Genomic DNA, 22,013 nt, shown 5'->3' with positions numbered 1-22,013 from the left:
TCTAGCTGATACAGAGAGATGATTTCCTGTTAGACTTCCAAGGCTGTTAGGTCCTTTTTGTATGCTGATTGTGAATTATCCATTTGATCCAGACATGTGTAATTGGAGTAGAATTACTGATACACTCAAGAAAGCAGAACTTATAAATTTGTCTAAAGCAGCCTAATGCCATGGCACATAATTTAATGTTCTCTTTTTTTCACTGGGCAACTGATAAATATACCCGTGTCAGGTTCTGAGCCATCTTTGGCCAAGGGGAAAATCTCCTGACCTTTCATTAGTAGCCAAAAGAAATGAATGAGAGAGTCAAGTACATGGATCTAGGCTAATTCCATTTTCCTCTCTCTCCGTTTCATTCTGTTTAAATTCAAATTTTAGATAACAGGGAGGGGAAAGACAAACCTGGTAAGGCACATAGAAAGCTTTTGTCCTTAATTCTATGCTGGGCAAGGTTGGTTAATAGTTGCTTAGGATAATAATGTTCCAGGGCTATATTTCCAAAACCGTTGGGTGTTTTTCTGACACTCCAAAGAGTATCTCAATTTTCAGGGTGTATTAAAACAAAAATTAAAGGAATGTACTGTGATTTTGCCACATTTAAAAATTATCCTAAATAAACTAAGTTCATTCAGAAAATAGGTACTGCCTACTTTATGCCAGCTATTGGGCTAGGCACTTCAGTGCCGAAGGATGCAACCCTGGCCCTCTCAGATGTCATAATTTAGAAAGGAAGATAGTCAATTAATAATCGTAAGATGGTGTGATGAATCTTCGCAGGGGAATATACACCAAGAATAAAATACATGTGATGTTATTTTCACATGCCTGGCTTGTAGTAAACACCCAGTAATGACAGCTGTTATTATTTCATGTTTTTACTCTGCTCACTGCTCACTAAGCACCAGCACCACTGTTCCCCGAGAAGAAATCTGTAATTAGGGATGAGAAGTGAAGAGAACATGGCTTATGCCCTAAGCTGTGGAGAGAAGGGAGAGGCTGGTATTGGGCAGGTTGTAGAGTGGGAATCCGAGGCCTTATCTGCTTTGTCTAATAATGGGTCAGCTGACAGGATACAGAAGGGAAGGATTGTGCCCTTGGTTCTCTGCTGGCCTTGTAGGTACCCAGTTCAGTTCTGTGAATTGATTTGAGCAGCATTAACAGGGGTGGATCATTAAACATTTGTGCTGTTTTGCTTCGCTTTCTCTTATCTTTTTATGTAGAGGCTTATTTGTGTGAGTCTTTTCTTGCCTGCTCAGTCATTCCAGCTTTCTCCTCCTAACTCCCTGTATTGACTGTAAAATGTCAGCGTGCAGAAGTTCAAAATGCAATAACAAATATGTCTTTGTTCTTTGGGCATTTCACATCGCCACAACATCTCACCCTGCCGCAGGTAGAGTTGCCCCCCAGTCTCCTGTCTGACCCGTTGGTGGGTGGAGCTGCTGTCCTGCCCTTTGGGGGCTTCTTGGTAACACCCTTAGTTAAATTCTCACCATATATCAATAGCTACAGCTGCTGATTCGGGGCTGTTGGCATTCTCCACGCTGCCAAACCCAACTCTGCGATAATGACAGCGTTTGCCAGCACGCTTGTGCGGTGACTCAGGAGACAGGGTGGCCAGCAAAGCAGCCTCTTTGTGGGAGTGGATTTTGAGAAGTGCTAATTCCGTGGCGGTTTGGAGATATTAATATCGTGCTGGCAGTAGATAAACAGGCAGCAGAGGGGCACATAATGAGAGAGAGTCAGCCGTAGCATCTTGTCCTCTTTTCTCTACCGCACATATTTTTTTCGTCTTCTTTTAAAAAAGTAAATTCCTGGGTTTTGATGAAGAGAACCTTTCAGTGGCTTAAACATGCACAAGGAGTGGTTAGTCCAGCTTCCAGCAGCTCCAGAGTCTGAGGTTCTAAACACTAGAGTGTTAAGAGTTAACTACAGTTCTATACAACACTAAATCATAGCATATGGTACAGTAGCCTATTGCTTACCCTACCTCCTCCCTGAAGGGCAGCTAACCAGATGGTTTGAGTGGGACCTTTGGTGTAACTATGACAGACACAAAGAAAGACATAACCATCACTCTGCCCCAGTAGTATCGTGCCTTTTGTCCTCCAGTGCTTGCTACAGGTAACTTATGAAAAATTTGTTTTTGTAGTTCGCAGCTTCTTTTGTTTCACATCAAAGGTCCCTTTCCAGCTTGGGGAGCTATCGTGCAAATATGTTTTATCTGTTGTCTGAGAGTCCTTTCCAACATACTCTGCTCTGGTTAGAGTATATAGAGGCCACTGACAGTGGCACCTCTTATTCTGGTGGAGTAAAGAAGATTCGACACATTTGAGAATTGCTTTAAGCAGGGTTTTAATCTGAATATTTCTGTAGTCCTAAAAAGACTCTTTATTTGAAGTATTGCTCCAAAGCTGGTCATCTCTGACTTTATACTTTTTAACCTAATTTTCCGCCATCTCTTTCCATTTCTTCATAAAGAATTTTCATTCCACCGTAGGAACACCACCACCACTCCACCCCACCCCCGCCTGCCACCAAATTCAATCATAGCCTTACCTTCTAAAAGCCCCTTTGGGGTGGAAGAGCCACTGTCAGGAGTTCTGAGGAGACGCAAAGCACTGGGGTGTTATGTTAGACTAACCTTTCTAACATTACCAAGCTGGAGCAAGGCATTTTTCTAGTTACAGTATAGGCTAGAAAGGAGATTTTAAGAAATATAGGTCATGCTTTTAGGTGTTTTGTTTTTTATCTGTGTGCCTGATATTTTAGAGAAGACTTTTCTTGAGGGTAGTGACTTGTTTATAACATTCTGTAAATAGCCCTGCCTAATGTGGGCTTTTTACAGATATTTTCTGCTAGTGTTTATGTATGGATTGATATAGCATCTGACTGTAGTAACCAGAAAGATGCTGAGCTAGGGAACTTTGTTATTTCACCTTTTATTTGGATTTCTAGCTTAGCAACTCATTGGTCTTGAAATCCTTGGTTTCTCCCTCCCTGTGTCAGGATGCGTTAAGACCTCCAGGTGCTAACTGTTATTATTTCTGTTGACTGAGCCCCATATGCACCTCTAGTGCTCACTGACCTATCTTTTCTGTTGCAGAAACATTGCTGAGGCCCTTGTCAGCAAAGGTCTAGCCACGGTGATCAGATACCGGCAAGATGACGATCAGCGGTCCTCTCACTATGACGAGCTGCTTGCTGCAGAGGCCAGGTGAGATGAAGAATTCTAAAGTGAACACATTGAGACCAACAGCCCCACTTTTTTTCTTTCCCACTATCCTGCCTATCCCTGAGAGAATGTGATGGAAGCCAGTGTGCTGAGAAAGCTTGTAGTATGCTTTTATCCCAGTTTGTCCCCTATCAAAAGAAAAGGGGCACAGTTTGAGTGTGCTGTGTAACCTTGATTAAGTACACTTGGGCCTCCATTTTTTTTAAATCTGCAAAATAGGCATAAATTAGATATGATCTCATATGGATGTAAAATGAATCGTAGGTGAGAATATAAGATATTTTTACCACCACCATCCTATCATTCCCTGGGACTAACAGTGAAGTTCTGCTTGTATGTGCAGGACATTTGCCTCAGGTTCTTGCCTCCAGAGACCTCTGTTCCCCAGTCCCTCCCATTTATCACCTCTTGACCTTTTGTCATGTACAAAGGAAATGAAAACATTTATTAGGAAATGAGTTTTTGTTTCACACTCTGACAGCTGGCAGGAGAGCATTTGAGAAGCCCTGTGACATTTTACTCTTGTCCTTCATTCCTGTGGCTGGTTGCCCCAAGGACATGCATACTGCTCGGTGTTGTTTCTTACCAGTGATGTTCCTTATGGCTCTTACTAACAGAGATTCTGTCACTGGGTGGTGCTGGTAGTTTGGTGCTTCCCAGGAAAGAGCAAAAAATGAGCTGGTCTTGAGCTGACTTGGGTACAGCAGACCGCTTGGGCTCAACGAAAATATAGACACTGTTTCAGAGAGGCGTATGTCGCACTCAGCCGCTTGTTTAGTTCTAGAAGTGTGGTAGTTGCCAGGTTATGCTGTACAGTTTGAGGAGGAATGAGTTTGGGCACATGTTATCTATACTCAGACTTTGTCATTGAGATCACTTCTTTTGCTCTTTGGCCCAGAACAGTGCCCTGATATGTGACATTTACCTCTAACACCATGTCACATCCTGATGGATAGAGCATCTGTAGAGTGTCAGCTAAGAAATCAGTCTGTCAGACTGTTGTGGCTTTTTGGATTCTTTCTTGTGGGTTTTTCCCAAGAGGCCCCATCCAAAACCTAATTCATGAACACAAAGAGTTCAGCGAAAACACCAGTATCTTTGGTTGTTTAAGGCTCTTTAATGGCCAGCAGAAAATAATGTGATACATAATCCATAATTGGTGTTTCTCTCGATCCTTCCTCACTTCTTTCTTCTCTTCCTAACTATATTATCACTGAGACGGCCTGGCTGAAAGAACCCATATTGGGAAATGCAGCTTCACATCGCTAAGTACTATTTGATGACCTACCTACCCTAGGAAATGGGTAGTGATTAGACCGCACTTCAGTGGGATTCAGAGGGTGAGTCTGTGCTCAGCCTGTGGGTGGGCTCAGCGTGACCTGGTGGTAACTTGAAAAACAGGTTGTAAGTTCCCAGCATAGCAGGAAATACAATGGGATCTAGACTCCTGTTTTTGGCCCAGTGTCACTCTGCCACTAGGGAATATTTGTGACAGGCAGATACACATGAAAATAATTTGCTTAGCTGCTCTAGAAAGTAAGGCCAAAACAAACCACCTTCTTTTTTTTTTTAATCTTTTTTTTTTATCTTTTTTTTTTTTTAAAAGTAAACAATACACTCAATATGGAAGGCTTGAACTCCCGACTCTGACACCAAGAGTCACATGCTCTACTGACTAAACCAGCCAGCCATCCCAATAAGCTGTCTTACTATGCTGTTGGAAATAGCTACGTGTGCTGTGTTTGATGAGTATGGATAGTGAAAGCTTTTTTTATAGATTATATTTTCAGTTTTTATTTAAATTCCAGGTGACATACAGTGTAATACTAGTTTCGAGTGTACGGTACAGTGCCTCCATCACCCGGTGTTCATCACAATAGGAAGCACCCTCCTTAATCCCCATCACCCATTTCCCCGGTCCACCTCCCCTTTGATACCAGCAGTTTGTTCTCTATAGTTGAGAGTCTGTTTCTTGGTTTGCCTCCCTCTTTTTTCCCCCCTTTCCTTGTTTATTTAGCTTCTTAAATTCCACATATGAGTGAAATCATATGGTATGTGTCTTTCTCTGACTTATTTCACTTAGCATTATACTCTGTCTCCATCCATGTTGTTGCAAATTGCAGGATTTGTTCTTGTTTATGGCTGAGTAATATTCCGGGGTGTGTGTGGGGTGGGTGTGTGTGTGTGTGTGTGTGTGTGTGTGTGTACACATGCCACTTCTTTATCCATTCATCAGTCAGTGGACACTTGGGCTGTTGCCATAATTTGGCTGTTGTAGGTAATGCTGCTATAAATATTGGGGTGCATGTATCCCTTCAAATTAGTATTTTTGTATTCTTTGGGTAAATACCTAGTAGTGCAATTGCTAGATCATAGGATAGTTCTATTTTTAACTTTTTGGGAAACCTCCATATTGTTTTCTTTTTCTTTTCTTTTCTTTTTTTTTTTTAAGATTTTATTTATTTATTTACTTGTCAGAGAGGGGGAGAGGCAGGCAGAGGGAGATGCGGGCTCCCCGCTGAGCAAGGAGCCTGGTGCGGAACTTGATCCTAGACTCGGGGATCATGAGCTTAGCTGAATGCAGATGCTTAACCAACTGAGCCACCCAGCAGATGTCCCTCCATGTTGCTTTCCAGAGTGATTGTACCAGTTTGCATTCCCATCAACAGTGGAAGAGGGTTCCCCTTTCTCCACATCCTCACCAACACCTGTTATTTCTTGTGTTGATTTTAGCCATTCTAACAGGTGCAAGGTGATATCTCATTGTAGTTTTGATTTACATTCCCTGATGATCAGTGATGTTGAGCATCTTTTCTTGTGTCTTTTGGTTGTGTGTATGTCGTCTTTGGAAAAAAATGTTCATTGTCTCTGCCCATTTTTTAATTGGATTATTTGTTTTTTGGGTATTGAGGATAGTGAAATTCGGAAGAAAACAACCTCTTTAGCACTCATTTTAAGCAGAATCAATGTCACGACATGCTTGTCTGTTAAAGCTGTGAGCAGCCTAGAGATAATTGTGTTGAGCCATTGCTTTCAGACTGGCGGTGGAAATACTGGCTTCAGGGTCATTGTAGGTTGAGTAAACAGAGAGGAATTAACCACTTCCCCAAGCCTGTGAGGAGTTGCCATAAGGCAGTACAGATCTCATAAAGAGGTAGGAGAAATGGCAGCGTGACCTGTGAGTCTTCCTTTAAACAGTATTGTAAGATCCAAGAAAGACTGGAACACCTGCCAGATGGGAATGGTGGTTTTGTAGCCATTAAAAGATATTTTCAGTTCAGAATGTCCTCTCCCCCCATTTTAGTGGTAGAGTTGACCTCGCTTGAAGACCACCTATTTGCTGGTACTCTGCTTTTAGTTTGCTTTCACTTTGAAGCACTCCATTTCCCCATGATACACTCCTCATGTTCCCTTAGCATTCTTACCTGGTTCTGTCACATTACAGCATGTCAGAGCTCTTTTTACATGTTTCTGCTGCCCCTTATCCTGCCTGTCTTTCGAATATATTCGAGTTAAGGTTGTTTTCCCCTAGATAGATCAGCTGTTTTTTCCAGTTGAACTCTGCCTTGTAATTTTATGCCCCTGTCGGTGTGGTTCCTCCACCTCCCAGCTTAGTGTCCTCTGCAGATCTCATTAGCGGGTTGTTTACTCCTTTCCTGGACCCTGAATAGAACCCCCAAAGAAGAATGGCTTTGGTGTCGACCCCAAGTCTCTCACTGCATGGACTGTCACTTAACTGTCTTCTGATTGTCATCCTTCAGCTACTTTTTAATCTTTGGTGACTGTGTGCTGAACCAGGCCAATTTGAATTAATTTCCCAAGTACAATTTCTTGAGGTGCTGTGTCTAATGCTTTAGCAAAGGCCAAATTAATAACATCTGCTATATTCATATCAGTCTTTCATCCTGGAACTTGTTAGGTAAATAATATGTGGATGAAGGTAATGTAGCAAGGCCAGCATTTTCTTTAGTCTTTCCCCACAGGAGTGTTGATTTCAACAGATGGCTTTGTCCCTGACCTCTAGATTCCCGTTTTTCCCTCTGGTTATCACTAGTGGTACCAGCATTGGTGCACAGTGCTCTTCCATTGACTTTGCTTTCCGCAGCACTGCTTGGCCATTAATCGTTTTAGAGAAGCATTGTAAGCTTTGGGGAAAGGGCAGCCTGTTAACGCGGCTGCCTTCGTGGGTCAGCGCAGCTGCCTGCGCAGGAGTTGATGAGCTTTCTCAGTGCTCTGCAGCCGCTGCTTCCCCTGCAAGGGGCTCTATTCTGCCGCTCTTGCTCAGACCATATGACTGGAGTTCCAGGAGTGATGCGTTATATGCTCATGGGAAAGCCAGGAGAGAGACAGGGGGAGGAAGAGTACCAGTTTGAAGTTTACCTGCTACTTTCCAGCGTATCCACCTGGCTGCCAGAAACAAGCTCATACCACCTCGGCGGCTCTGTTCAGTGTGCTGACCCCCTTCGGGACCCCTTCTTTCACATGCCTCTCTGCTTTTGGGAAACCTTCATTATACCTCCAGTAGCTGGTATATTTAGAGGAAAGCACATCATTTTTTGTTGAAAGGATAAATAAACACCTAATTCCCAATAGGTGCCTTCCTTTCCAGTTCAGTTGTCTATCATCAGCTGCCTCCTTCCTCGTTACCTTGTGTCCTGGCAAGATAAGGTTTCGGCATTTTTGCTGGTACTCTCACACCTTGCTTGTCTCGTGGGCTCCATTGAAAAGCCCTTGATTTTTGTCCCAGGCTTCTGAGAGTTCGTGTGTGTGTGTGTACGTCATGTTTTTAGTAAAATAGACTTTATATGCAGCTGACCCATGCTTCGTGTTGTCACTCCTGAACTCGGTTCCCGCTTGTACGGGCTTTGTTGGGAGTCTGACACATCATGTCTTTTCTGCACCACCCTGATTTTCCATCCCCATATGGACTTTCCAACATTTTCAGTTTTCGTTTTATTGCAGTATTTCTTGCTCAGCTGCCTCACTGCATTACTTGGCTTGATGGGTGTTCTAAACTTAAGGTGGGGCTTTTGACTCCTTCAGAGAATCTGTCTCCTATCCTTCTGAGATATTTCCAAGATACTGAGTCATTATTGGGACCCTTCGTATTTTCTCTCATACTCTAGCCTGTGTATTTGGTATAACACTTCCAGTTTAATTTTAAGTAGGCCAGAATGTGAATTTCCTTAGCATTCTAAGAGGTCTTCCAAGTGGGGTTTGTTGAGCTTGCTGTGGGCACCGAAGATGAGCTGGTAATGCTTGGAGCCAGATCAAAGCCTGGCTGTGTGCCTTGTTTTCCTTGGACATCCAGACCCGGGGGATATCATCTGTGTGCATTCTCCCGAAGCTACCAGTAACTTGATTTAAAAATGTAATATTTTAAAATTTCCTAGAAACTGTTAGAATCTGTGACTTGTTGCAGGAAAACACAGAAGTTATGTTAGCTCAGTGTTGGGGCTTTATTCCTTTAAGGCACCTCTTAATTCTAAGATTTTGTAATTTCAACAGAAGGATGTATATATTCAAAAAAGAAAGTGATGCCCCAGCTAGACTGTGGGAAAGCAATTGCATCGAACAATCTAGTGTCTGAGCAGATTTAAATGAATTTAGATTCATTCTGGACATACATAATGAGGTTAGGGTTATCTCATGAGAAGAGACAAGGGCAGACTCTCCCTTATCTTTTTTGTGTGCATCCACTTTCTCGCCCGGCGCACTGCAGATTCAGAAAACTGGTGGTGTCCTCCATCTTTGCAAGGCAAGCAGAGGCCTGCCCCCGTCTCAGCTCTGCCTGGGCTCCCTGTCTTTCCAGGCTCCACAGGGACTCATGTTTCCGGTGGAACAAACCTTGCAACATTCCCTTTCTTTAAAAACAAAAACAGCTAGTGCTCCTGCCTTGCTGACCTCTGCACCTCTAATCTCCAAACCCCATAAACACCAGTCTTTGATTAAAATCCTATCAAATGTCTCTTGCTTTTACCTAGTGTGGTTGACAGCGCCCTCCCGGTTTGACTTCTCTCTGCTGGAACCTCTAGGAAACCTGTGCTGGCATTTCCATCACAGACTTTGATCAGGAGGCTAGAACTCGCTAACTATTTCCTAGGCCGATATCAGTAGTCATTATTAAGAGGGAAACTGAAGTAACATTCTCTCTTGGTAATGTAGTTATTGAGGGCCAAGGCAGGCTTACCATTTCCATGCATTTGTAGCAGTGAATTTTAAGTTTATTTTGCATTTCCACTGAAGTGCTTTCAGTACCACTGGGAAAGAGGTACTTTTGGTCACCTACTCTTAATCTAGCCAGAGCAGCTCCACTTTCTTTCTGATTTATAGATGTTTTTCCACAAAATTTCAGTAGTTGAAAACAATTTTTTTTAAAGCTGTTTCTTGAAAAAAATACAGAACTTTTGGATAGGGTCCCTCTTCTCTGTATCTTTAATTTAACTGTCATTTACAATACTGGTTATGAACGAAATGTGAAAACTTCCTCACCAGCACTTGCCATTGCTAAGTTAAAACCTCTGGCTTTAGGATTCTTAAATGGAAGAGCTCAACACTACTGGTTTGACACAGTTCGGATTGGTTAAATGTCTTAATAAAAAGCAAGTTTCGTCTGTATGTATCTATCCAGTGAGAAAACCGGTGTTGAATTTGTGTATTTTGAAATTTTAAAACTAATATAGCCTATCACAACATATAGATTACATGAGTTAACCAGCTCTCCAAGAAAACAGATCATTCCTCTTCTGGGAATAGTTGTTCAAGGCAGGTTTATCTTGCATGTGATGGCTTTGCATTCATTTCTTTTCTCCATTCTCATTTTCTTGAGTGTATCCTGGGTCCCAGGCATTGGGGATAATAGTAATGAAGAAAAAAGATAATAGACTCAAGCCTTACAAAGCATGTAATCTCGGAGGGACCGACATTAAATAACTTTAATAGTACCTCTGGAAATTGGGATTTTCCCTATTTCTTCGCTTTTCCTCCTGTTTTCTTAGCCCCTCCTCCTTTCTCCCTTTCCATTATTAACACTGCCTGCCTTACATCTTTTTTTTATTCCATCTCTCATTGCTATTAAATTTTCCCATGAGAGCATTTCCCTGAAATTCATCTCTTCTATCCAGCCTCAGTTCTTATCTTCTCAATAGTTTAATGGTACAGCTTTAAATAAACCAAGATTTCTCACTTTCAATCTAATGACCTCAACAAGTAAAATTTTCTTTGAATAAAACTAGGTCCTACTGAATACTGTGAAAAACAGAGCTTTGATTGGAAGTTTTCCTCTTTCCTTTACTGTTTAGTTGTAGATTTCTATAACTCTGGGGTACTGTTGGGTTTTTAGCCCAAGTATCCTAGAAAGCTGGAGTTGGGGGAATGGTCTTCTGCCCTCTCCACTCAGCTGCATTATGTCATGCCAGTAGAGGTTGGAGGCCAGCGCAGAGAAAGAAGGCTATTCTTTCTCTTCAGTATCCTAGTGGCTTCCTTTCTTTTTTAACCCTGAAAGTGCACACCCCGCTATATTTTGGGCTTGCAGTTATGTGTCATGGTCATGAGGTTGTTAATGGGATTCAGCACATGTCAGTGGGGCGGGGCGGGGGGTTCACTTTTGAGGAGTAGGGTAGATCAGCTATTGCAAGTGGATGTGGTAACAGGAAAATGCATTAAAAGAGCTGGTGTGGGGAAGTGATTTGACGATACAGCTGAATGTGGGGAAATTTAGCTTTTCCCTTTCTTCAGAAAAGATGATGCACTCAACATCCAAATAGCAGTAATCAATCTGCATTTAAAGCAACACAAATGGCCACTTCTGGAGAGCTGCATAATGTCTCCGTTTCCAGATAGTTTTCTCCTTCAGGATATTAAGAGGATCTGCTCACTCTCTTTATTCTATCCTTCTCTTCCCTCCCTACCCCCAGTTCCTTCTGTGGAACTCAGGCTGTGAGATGTATCTTGATGACTAGTATGAGGGTTTGGGGTACAGTTGGAACCCATCAGGTTCTTCTGCTATGTTGTACACAAAGCCGTGGGTGGTTCTACAGGTCATGGTCAAATAACGAGCTCATAGTAAATCTGCCTTGCCTGATCTTTTCACTGGTCTGCTCTGGTTATATTCATTCAGAGGAAGTTCTAGAGTTACCTTTCTACCGAATTTGGTTTGTCTGCACACACCACAGAGCAGCTTATCCTCCTCACTGTTCTCTTGGCCAAGAGGCACTGCTCCTTCCACACAACGCCTGAATATTTGGTTTCAAATACATTTCAAATGTATTGCAAAATAACATTTGAAGATAATCATACTGGAAATGTAATTTTCATCCAAAATGAATTGTAACAATAAAGTGAGAGCACTTGACATTGACTGTTGACTCTTTTAAACATCTTACAAGTTGACTACCTAAACCATTGATTCTCAAAGTATCCTCCAACCAGTGATGTCGTTGTCACTTGGGAGCTTGTTAGAAATGTGAATTCACTGGCCACCCCTCTCCCCAATTTTTCCACCTGAGACCTACTGAATCAGAAACTCTGGAGTTGAATCACAGCAATCTCTTATAACACATACTTCAAGGTAATTCTGGTACGCACTAAAATTTGAGAACCACTGCCCAATTCCTGACCACTGTAAAACACTTCGAAATAGGTGTTCTTTTCCGGAAGATTAATCCTTATTATAATTGGAATTAAGATCATGGTTCTAAGTAGTAGAGAACAACCCAGGGAATGAGAAGCTTTGGATTTCTTTGGACTTCGCTACCTAGTAGTGCCTTCCCTGTGATCACAGCCATACTTGTTCCCCACCAAGGTAGCTGAATACCTGCTTATTCCCTTTGGCTCTTGTCTCTTTCCCCTTCCTCATACTCTGCATTCATGGCTCCTTAATTTGATTCCTTCTGAGTAGCCTCCACCAGCTCTTGGCTAATTTAATATGAAATCATCTTGAGGGTTGCTGCGCTTGCTTGATTTGGCTCATCTGCAATGTCAGGTGGTTGAGTGGGTTGGAGAGCTGAGTCTCTATTACCGGCATCCCTATCCTACTTTTGCTCTAATCCTTGGAAATCTCTCAGGACGACTGTAGTTCGAATAATTAATCACTGATACATCAATGTGCAGGATTTTATAGCTGCTTGCGAAGAGGAAATCCTCTTCATAGCTTTCTTTCATTTGCAGGACTCTTTGCATCTAAATTTCTTATAAACTCTCCCGCGCACTTCTGTTTTATCCTAAGCTGCCCCTGACTCTTACCCTCCAGCTTTAGGCACAGAAGTTGAGAAGGATTACTTCCCATTCCTCTTGCTTTTGCATCAAGTCCAGAGAGGCAAATTTCTAGTGGAATGGCAATGAATCTTCTCTAGTAAGTCCCAGTAAATGTAGCTTACATTGGAAAAACCATTTTCTAAACAGTGAGTCTGTTGCTTTTCACTCAGTCAGAAGACACACATTAAAATTTTCTCTGATTTGTTCATGTTCCAGTGACAAATATTTCATCAAGTGCATTGGGGATAAAAACAAACACATGGTTTCATGGGGATTTGGATGAGCAATTTAGTCAATACAAATATAGTTCTAAGAGTGGAGATATATGTAGGTATCTTGATGCATGGGGAGGAAGCACCTAAATCACAGCCTTATCCCCTGCGTCCCTGAGGCCCGGCATGTTCTGCTGGTTCACCTTAGGAAAGGGAGATGGAAACCAGAATCAGTATGCGTTGCCCTATGACACGGCGGTTCCACTTTTATTAATTTATCCTAAGGAATAATTAGGGAAGCACCCAACAGTTTATTTAAAAGTTATTCCTCATGGCATTATTTATAATAGTATTCTAGTCACATGAGCATCTAGCAGTAGGTGATTGATTAAGTTATGGAGCTTACATCCATGTGATGGATTTATCTTCAGCTATTAGAATGATGTAAAAAATTAAAACGTAAGGAAACATTCGTTTAGTTATCATTTCTAGCAGAAAAGAGACTACAAAACTATTCCACAATTTTCTTAAAGTATAGGTGGATGGGTGTATGTGTATATAAGCACTTAGAAATTATGTTACTGGTGCTTTGATCTTGGAATAAAATTATGGATCATTGTTCCACGATTTTTTTTAAAGAGTTTATTTATTTATTAGAGAGAGAGAGAGATTTAGAAAACAAATGGGAGGAGGGGCAGAGGGAGAAGCAGACTCCCTGCAGAGCAGGGAGCCTGATGTGGGACTTGATCCCAGGACTCTGGGATCATGACCTGAGCTGAAGACAGACGCTTAACCAACTGAGCCACCCAGGCGCCCACTTTTTTTTTTCCCTAATGACAATGTATTGCCTTTGTGATCAAGATATGGAAAGTTATAAAAGCAAGATCATTGGGGCTGTCATTGCTTCCGATCTCACCTTTCTTGAGGCCTTGTCTTCTCAAAAAGACTTTAGACTACCCAGCTCTTAATAGTCCTTTGGTCCTAATCTGAGACAGTGGAATTAGCTTGTGTTTCCCATCAGTCTAGCACTAGGGTACCTCTTCTCTAGTAGTTGTCCGCCACAGAGCTCACAATCTGTCCCGCCGCCCCTCCCCTTACCTAAGCATTGCAGATATGTTGTCACCCCTGGCACAATAGCATGTGTCTTGGTTTCTTCTTACATTAGTTTTAGATGAGATGATGGCTTAGAGTTCTTTGTTATTTGCTTTATTGCCTCATAATACCTAGTGACTCATTAGTCTGCCTACCTCCCCTTGACCATAGGATTCAGTTTTCTCATTTCCAGTCCATGTACTCTCCATCTTTTCTATCTTTCTTATCAGTAATTCTGATTCTGTTGAAAATTCAGCTGCAGTCTTAGCACCCCCCCCCCCCCCATCAACCATTGTGCACCTGTGCCTGCTTGCAGCATATCTGATTTTCTGAGCGTCAGGACCCTATTGCTTCCTCCAGCTACCAAGGAGCCAGTAGAAAGGCCAAAGGGATTGTTTATTGCTGCTGTGTTTCATTGATATCTATATTTGGTTCATGCTGAAACACTGTATTCATCAGTGTGACCTGAAACACAGTGAGAGGTGCTTTAGAAGTTTAGCAAGTTATTTACTCTTTGTTCTGCTTTTTAACCTTTTCTGTTGGAATTGTTTTCCTTTCCCCTCAGTCATCCATCCTGTGCTGTCTAGTAGGAGTTCCATATAATCCTGCCACTTTGTTCTGTTTCATTGTTTGTGGTGGTCAGAGCTTTGCTCCCACTCACTGCTGTTCCCTCTGTTGCCCATCTCCTCTAGTCCTTAATGTACTTCTGCTTCTGCTCAGAGGCCAGGCTCTAGCTCCTCTGCTATGCATCGTTCCAAGTAACAAAACCAAGATGCTTAAGAACTGGAACATAGGTCATGAAACTGTATCCAAGAGAGCCGGCAAGCCTCACTCTCTGGCCCTGCAGTCACTTGGGCATTACCCATGTCTCCAGTTTGAAATATTTTCAGCATTCCACAATAGTCAGTCACCAGTCATTTGTTCAGCTTTACTTGGCACACTATAATCAAACCAGATGACCCTGAGTTATAGAATATATGTGAACATAGCTTCTGTGTTAAACACCTTAATAAATATTAAGGACAGAATCCTAACCCTTAAAGGGCCTGAAGTCTTACCTGTAAGAAATAAAGAGTAACACATTAATAAACTTCGAAAGTAATGTATTACATTTAATAATTGCCTGCTGAACCGAATGATACACATACACTCACATATAGGTGAAATACAATAATTCTATATATGAGAATATGATTCTGCTATCATTTCAAAGTATAGTTCATAGAGACTCCCAGCATACAAACTGCAGCTTACTAGGACCCCAGGTTAAGTATTCCTGAAGTGATAACTAGTTTATGATTGTGGTGAGGTTGTTGCTATGGACACACTATAACGATTTTCATGCTGTAATTTGGACCTGGCTAGGCACCCATAATGAATAACTTACAGAACACATGGAGACAGTGGGCCTAATTGAATTGGAAGGAGTAATATGGAAATCATGTGAGGGACATAAACTGGGACCGTATGGTAGAGGCCCATGAAAACCAAGCATTGTATTTTTCAGTTGATGTCACAGGTTGGTAGTCTTTGTTTTGGGTATAAAAGTAGGACAACAAAGTAACAAAACATTTTTATGGAGAAGTCATGCAAAAATGTGTGCAGTGTCAAATCAGCGTGATGTGCAGTAGCAAAAGGGATTGAGTGAGTTTAATTAAAAATTTCCTGATGTTATCTTAGAATAAATTGGGGAAGGCCTGGCCCAATAGGGTTACAAAAAGGCCATGTGAGTACAATTAGGAAGGAAGAAAATATTGGATGTAGGCGATGAAGCAGAAGCAATTAAGGGACATTTTGGTTTCTAGTTACCAAGAAAGTGTTGTTAAGGGGAACTTATGGATTCAGGATCTCCTGATCTCTCAGCTCTGCATCCTCCCTTGCCTCATCATTCTCTGGGTACGTCTCTGTTATGTGCCATTTCTGCTTTCCATCACTTTGTTTTCTTTAGATCTCTTTTATGTATGAAAGTAGTTGACACCCTGTTGGAAGCTCCTATTCCCCAGAAAAATTCACAGGTGTATTCCTGTCATTTCAGGGTAGTTTATAGGTAAACCCAGCATCCTAAGTGTGAAGCTCATATATGTCCCCAGGTTAAGAATTCCTGATGAGACCACTGTTCTATAATTGGATCAGGTTCGATCTAACTGTAAAGCCTTTGGCTTTCTTTGTAATTGCTCAAAATCATATATTGGGAATAATAATCTACCATCATTGAATTGGAATTAAGACCACAGCCTAAAAAATAATAATAAAAATTAAAAAAAAAAAAAACACCACGGCCTATTTGTTGGCACAAGATGAACTGTTGCATGTCAGTGGTGCCTTGGAGAAGTATGGTCCTTCGGTTTTACTGCCTGAGCAAGGGACCTTAAAACCTTAGAGCAAACTCTATTCCTTTGCATTAAGAGTGCTCAGATTCTATTCCTGTGGTGTTGAGGCAGTGGAGGTAATCTCGCTTCAACAGTGTTCTTACCTGTCTTTGCAAAGTTCATGTTTTAACTTCAACTGGGGAGGCAGTAGCATCTCATACATGAGAATTTCAAACTTTAAAGAAAGAAAAGTGTTTTCCAGTGATTGGAATGGGATTCCTCTCCCACACTGTGGCTTCTAGATGCTTCTAGAAGCCACCTAGAAAGCTGAGTTTTTATCCCTCTTTTGCCCCGTTACCCCTTTGTATATGTAGGTGGACATACACTCACTTTTCCTGTCTGGTGATGATTTCTGTCCGTTATTTACACATCTCGGCTTTGCCATCTTTATACTGCTGCTTCTGTTCTGCCCCACTGCTTCCTTTCTCCTGGCTGGCCTGAGCACCAGCCTGCTTTTGTGAGAAAGCAGCTATTAAGCAGACACAGCAGGAGAAGTTTAGAAGTCAGGAGTTTCATTCCTTGCCTAATGAAAAGGGATGTTGAGCTGTGGTTGCAGCCTGCAGGGAGAGGGAGTGGGGGAGGGGAGTCAGGTGTTTGCTGTGTGGCGACTATTTCAGTGGAAGCAAACCTGCTACCTGAATGTCCTCCCAGGTCTCAAAGACCCAGCTTCCCAAACCCAGGGAAACTTGGTTACATAAGATGCAGGGGGCCCCACTGAGAAGTAGTGACAAAGCAGCAGACGCTGGATCTCCACTTTATTTACCATTTATACAACAGTTGGTAGGCAGGCATGTCACATATCTTTACAGTCCTGGAACAAGATGTATATTATGTCTCCTTTGGCAAAGAACCATGGCAAGCCTGCCACTCTTGGTGCTTGCTCCTTTCCTCTTTGAGCTGCATGCATGGATTCTATACTGGGTACTTCCCCCAGATACTCTCTTGAGAAGAAGCTCTTGCTGTGGCATCAGCCTTGTTTCCGGCTGAGGGAGGTTTTCCGGAGGTGCCTCCCAGGTCATTTCTGCAGCACTTTGGGAACAAGAGCCAAAGCAACCTCAGCACAGGGAGGGAGACCCATGCTGAATTAGCCCGTGTAGCTGATTTCTCAGACAGCCCTCATATTTGCTGCCTGGGTCTGGTGTACCACTTACCCTTCCAAGTGCTTCCTAGGTGGGCATTATTTTATTTAGTGCTTATAAATTATTAACTTCCGATTTTGCCTCTGTTTTCTTAAGAACTAATGGTGAGCACTGTTTCTCTGTTTATACATCATGATAATAAAATATGGCTTTCTTGCTACCTCTTGAATGTGCCCGAAATTGAACTAATTTAGCAGTCGTAAGTATGAAAAGATTAAGTCTTTGAAGGTTTTTCCAAAATAAATGCCAATATGCAGATAAACAACTGATAGTATCCTTTTTAGGAACAAGGTAGAGAATAAAGAAGTTTTTCTTTTTTTCAAAAATTTTTTATTAAGGCTTAATTTTTAAGAATTTTGTTTTTTAATTCATGTTTTCTGGTTTTAAGGTATTATGTTTTTCTCTCTTAAGCATGCTTAATCTTGGCTAAGTCCTGGATTTCTGCTTTGGGCACAGAGCTGCTTTGGGGTCACCAAAAGAAAGCAGAATTTTAGTTTATCACCTCACTGCTTTTGTCTCGAGAACCTTTGTTTTCTCAATTAATGCTCAGGCCCTGTTCTTTTTCCTTGTAGTTTATGAGATGCTCTCCAGCCCCCAGGAAAGGCCACAAGTTCAGCAGTGCTGTCACATGAACCCATCTGTTTATAGGGCAGGTCCATTTATTTTGGTTGTCCTTGTTTTTAGAAGAAGATAAAGCTGTAGGCATTTTGTGCCCCCAGAGGACTTGCAGAAGGCTTAGCAGGCCTTGCCTTGAAGGAAGGTGAGTTACAGTCAGGGTGGCAGTGAGCTTGCCTCACCTCACAGAGGCTTCTTGTTCCCAAGGCTGCGCCTTCAAGTTTATGGTGGTAACATGAGGAGAGCCTGCTGGTGGCAGAAGGATGTATGCTGGGTGTTGTGAGGTGGAAGAGTCATATCTGTTCTGGGTCTCCAGCCATTGGTTTTCCATATAAGCCATCTTCCCATCCTCTGCCATTAGTTTGCAATCCCAAGGTACTAGCAGCATACCTTGAGAACCAGCCCCGGTCTGTGATCATTTAACACATTCCCTGAATGATAGATCACTGGACTAAATTATAAATGGAAAATTCTGACCCACTTGTAATTTCTAAGGCTAAAGCCCTCGATTCAAATTCAGGAGGAACCATGTGAATTCAAGGAACTCAGAAATGCTTTTTCAGTTAGCACAGATCAGAGTGAGTGTTTTGCTTCGTTTTTATTAAACATCTGTACTTTCATTTCTTACCCTTGTTATGGAATAGAAAGTAGATAGTAAGTTATTTCTGAATAGAAGGCATTTCAAATTAGTTGAGTGAGAGATTCCCAGAGGTGGAGGCAGGGGTGAGGGATGGATGATAACATCCCAAGTATATAAGAAGTAGGACTGTGCCGCTCAGCACTGAGCAACTCCCACTCCATTTGGTATATGTGAGTTTGATTTAGAAAGTTAGGACCTGAAAGTAACCCCTGCAGGGTAAGGTAGAGTGGGGTTGCTAACGTGTAGTGTGAGGGCCCAACATACTAATCCTGGTCTGTGCATTTTTCTCTACACTTTGTCTGAAATTCAGAAACTCTAAAAAGGCTAGTCTGGAGAGTGGGTACACCCCCCTGAATCTCTGTTTTCCATTCTCTAAACTCAGACATGCTCCTTGCTTTGGTCTGCAGTTTGGCGGTGCCCTGGAAGGTCTTACCAAGTAACGCAGTGACTTAGTGATTTACCCGTCCGCATTTATTCCCTGGTCCTCCATTGTACATGAGTGGTCACACCCAGTGACGCTGCTTAGGCTTCCATCCCTAAAGCTACCACCCAGGGGATTAGGAGATAAAAGATGGGGGATTGGAGCAAACCAACCAGTGATCAGATGTGTGACAGATTCCCCCCAAATCCCCCGCTAAGTCCGCTGTTGTTATAACCTGAAACTGATTTAAAATGAGGCTTAATGTCAGTTAGGTAGTTTTTGCTAATTTTTTCCCCACTCTTAAAAATGACTTTTCCATATAGTATTTCTTCATTCAGGCCAATTTATCTTTTTACCTGGGAGGAACTTATTTCCATTAGAATTGGAACACTAGCTGCATATTTTGTATTTAAAATGTTTCATGTGATTAAATGCAGAAAGAAACACTATTACTTCCGTTTCTTAGGAGTGTGCTCTTCCAACTGATTCCTCTTTTGTGCCTGGAACAATGCCTTTAATTTGGAAACAAGTTCCGGAGCTTTCTCTGATTACCAGGCACACTGTTAGCTGAAACTAGCAGCCAAGTACTCGGAACTGGGCTTAGAAGAGCAGGCTTGTCTTCTCCCCTCTACCAAATGCTCTTGCAGAGACTGGCTACTGAGCAGTGTGCAGTGTGACTTGTGTAGTGATAGACACCTCCCCCCATTTGAACGACTTCTCTTCTCACCCCTTTTTTCCCACCCTCCTACCCCTTCCTGATGTGATTTGTATATTAATTGGGTTTTTTCTTCTTCCTTTACAGAGCTATTAAAAATGGCAAAGGATTGCACAGCAAGAAGGAAGTGCCTATCCACCGTGTCGCAGACATATCTGGGGTGAGTTGTGTCCCTGAATAGAGCTGTGTGGCTCAGAGGTGCCAAGAGCTTGGCTGCTTATTCACCAGAGGACTTCAGCTTATGTGTTTTCTGTAACTCGTTTGTTTTCAGACACAGAATGTGAATTTTTCCAGGGCTTCTGCTTATGCATCTATGGAGATCCTGTTTTATATTCTGAAAAAGCAGAATTCAAACTAGGGCATAAAACCTCCTCCTGTCTCTTCACCTGAACTGTTACTGTGTTGCTTTTCCATTTTTTCATTATGAGGAGTTAGAAGATATGTCTTCCCAATTGTAGTAAGAAGAAAGTACCTCCTTTTTTAATCCCTGTTCAGTTATCACTGTGACTGGAAAGTCTTAATGGGAAAGGTCAAGTGTAGGTTTTAGGACAACCTTAAAAACTGGGGCTTCTTTTTCCTCTGGTTGTCTCGTAGGGGAAGGAGTGTGCGCGCTCCTGTGAGCTAATACATAGAGATGATATAGAAGAATGGAAGGCGCAGATACCTACGAGCTCCTAAAGGGCTGAGTCCAAATGACTACTTAGTGACTAGGACTTTACCCTTGCACATTTAGGATCTCTTGGCTGAAGACGATGCCTTTGTCAGTTGTTCAGCAAGTATTTGAGTGCCTACTGTGCCTGAACTGCTCCAGGCACTGAGAATACAACAATGAACAAAACTGATAAAAATCCTTGCATGCAGGTGGGCAAGGGAAACAGCAGTGTCGGGTAGCAGCAACTTCGAGGAAGAGAAGCAGAACCAACTAAAGGAAGAGTGAGCCGCTTAGGTGTTGATTTGATCAGGTGCCCAGAGAAGGTTCGTTGGCTCATCAAAAACCTGTTCCTGGGACACATACCATCCATTTCAACTCCATAGTAACTTATGGTTAAGGAAGGGATCCAGGTCATGTGTAAGGGGGGGGCACATTGCGCAGGGGAGATGACTGAGGAAGGGCTAGTAAATCTTAGCTTTTGGACACTCAGGGAGCTTGCCTTGGGCACCCAGAAGAAAATGCTCGTATAAACAAAAGCTTCTAGAGCTCAGCCTAGCCCACGGCAGTGATGGATTAGAGTGTATTATCTTCTTGTTATGTTGTGTTCCCAAGCCTGGCTCAGACTTTGCTTATTGTTCCTTGTGATTGCCTATTATAAATGTGTCTGGCCAGCTGTCCCTTGCCTGGGTTATAGCGATACCATGTTCATTTTAAGCAATGGGATTCTCTTGAGTTTTTCTAACTCTGCCCAGTCACTTCAGACTACAGATTGAATAGTGTTTCCTACGTTGAGTGGACTTTTGTCAAAAAGTTGTGCCTCTGTTTAATGAACGAGGTATGTTGATAACACGTTCTTTGTAGCTAAGATTCCTCTGAAGCCCAGAAACCTGTTGCCAATGGCCTTCGAGCCCCAGGTGACTAAGATGTATCTGCTAAGGCTTCTCGTTAACAGGTGTGACTCCTGGCTTGCTGGTATTAGGTCTGCTTTTCCCTCTGGCTCACCTTGCCGAGTTACCCTGGACGTATGTGATAATTGCTGCATGTGTCTCCTCTGCTAGTCTCAGCAATATTTTCCTAATATTCTTTTGTTGAAGATGGTCGAGTAATGAAAGGGCAAGTTTTTGGCTATTCAAGTGGAGGGAGAAAACAGTTATAAATACTTGTTTTGGAAAACACAGTGTGGATGACTCTACACTGGGCCCAGATGTGCCCATCCAAAAACTTATGTCAGGCCTGTATTCCAGGGCCTTCTAGAACCCGAATTAAACCTTGGAGATGGTGTGACACCTTTTGGCCTGTTCATGGCCCGTTCGTGAGCTTTTGGAGTTCACGTTCTCGCTCAGATTCCCTGTCGGCAGTGAGGGGAAGTCCTCGGCAGGTTTTTGAATGGAGGCACACTTGCCTCAGGGCTGTGCTTTTGGCACCTGCCAGCATAGTGTCCTGATGCTCTTTATTGCTGTCTTTGAATCTTCCACTTACACCTTGATGTGTTTTGGTGTTGTCTTTTATTCCTTTTTGTAGCAACGATCTTAATGAAATTTGTTTTCATTTTTTTTTCTTCTACTTTTTTCTCTCCTCCCTCCCCAACTATAGCTCATTTTCATACATATCTTTATTCTCCTTTTCTGTCTTGATTTTGGAGAATTGGTTTGCTCTTGTGTTACTTAAAAA

General features: G+C 42.3%; 1 protein-coding gene across 1 annotated transcript in view; it reads left to right on the top strand.

Annotated features, from left to right (window-relative positions):
- Positions 1 to 22,013, top strand: part of SND1 (staphylococcal nuclease and tudor domain containing 1) — a 406,385-nt gene that overhangs the window by 219,349 nt on the left and 165,023 nt on the right. Inside the window, exons 13-14 of the mRNA XM_045792715.2 lie at positions 3,104 to 3,214; positions 19,778 to 19,850. Of these exons, the coding sequence (XP_045648671.1) occupies positions 3,104 to 3,214; positions 19,778 to 19,850 (184 nt within the window). The remainder of the gene's footprint in view (positions 1 to 3,103; positions 3,215 to 19,777; positions 19,851 to 22,013) is intronic.

This window comes from Ursus americanus, chromosome 3 (genome assembly GCF_024610735.1).
Source record: "Ursus americanus isolate L20-20 chromosome 3, mUrsAme1.1.p, whole genome shotgun sequence".
NCBI lineage: Eukaryota > Metazoa > Chordata > Mammalia > Carnivora > Ursidae > Ursus > Ursus americanus.
The sequence above is the reverse complement of the archived record's forward strand: the minus strand, read 5'-3'. Positions and strand labels throughout refer to the sequence as shown.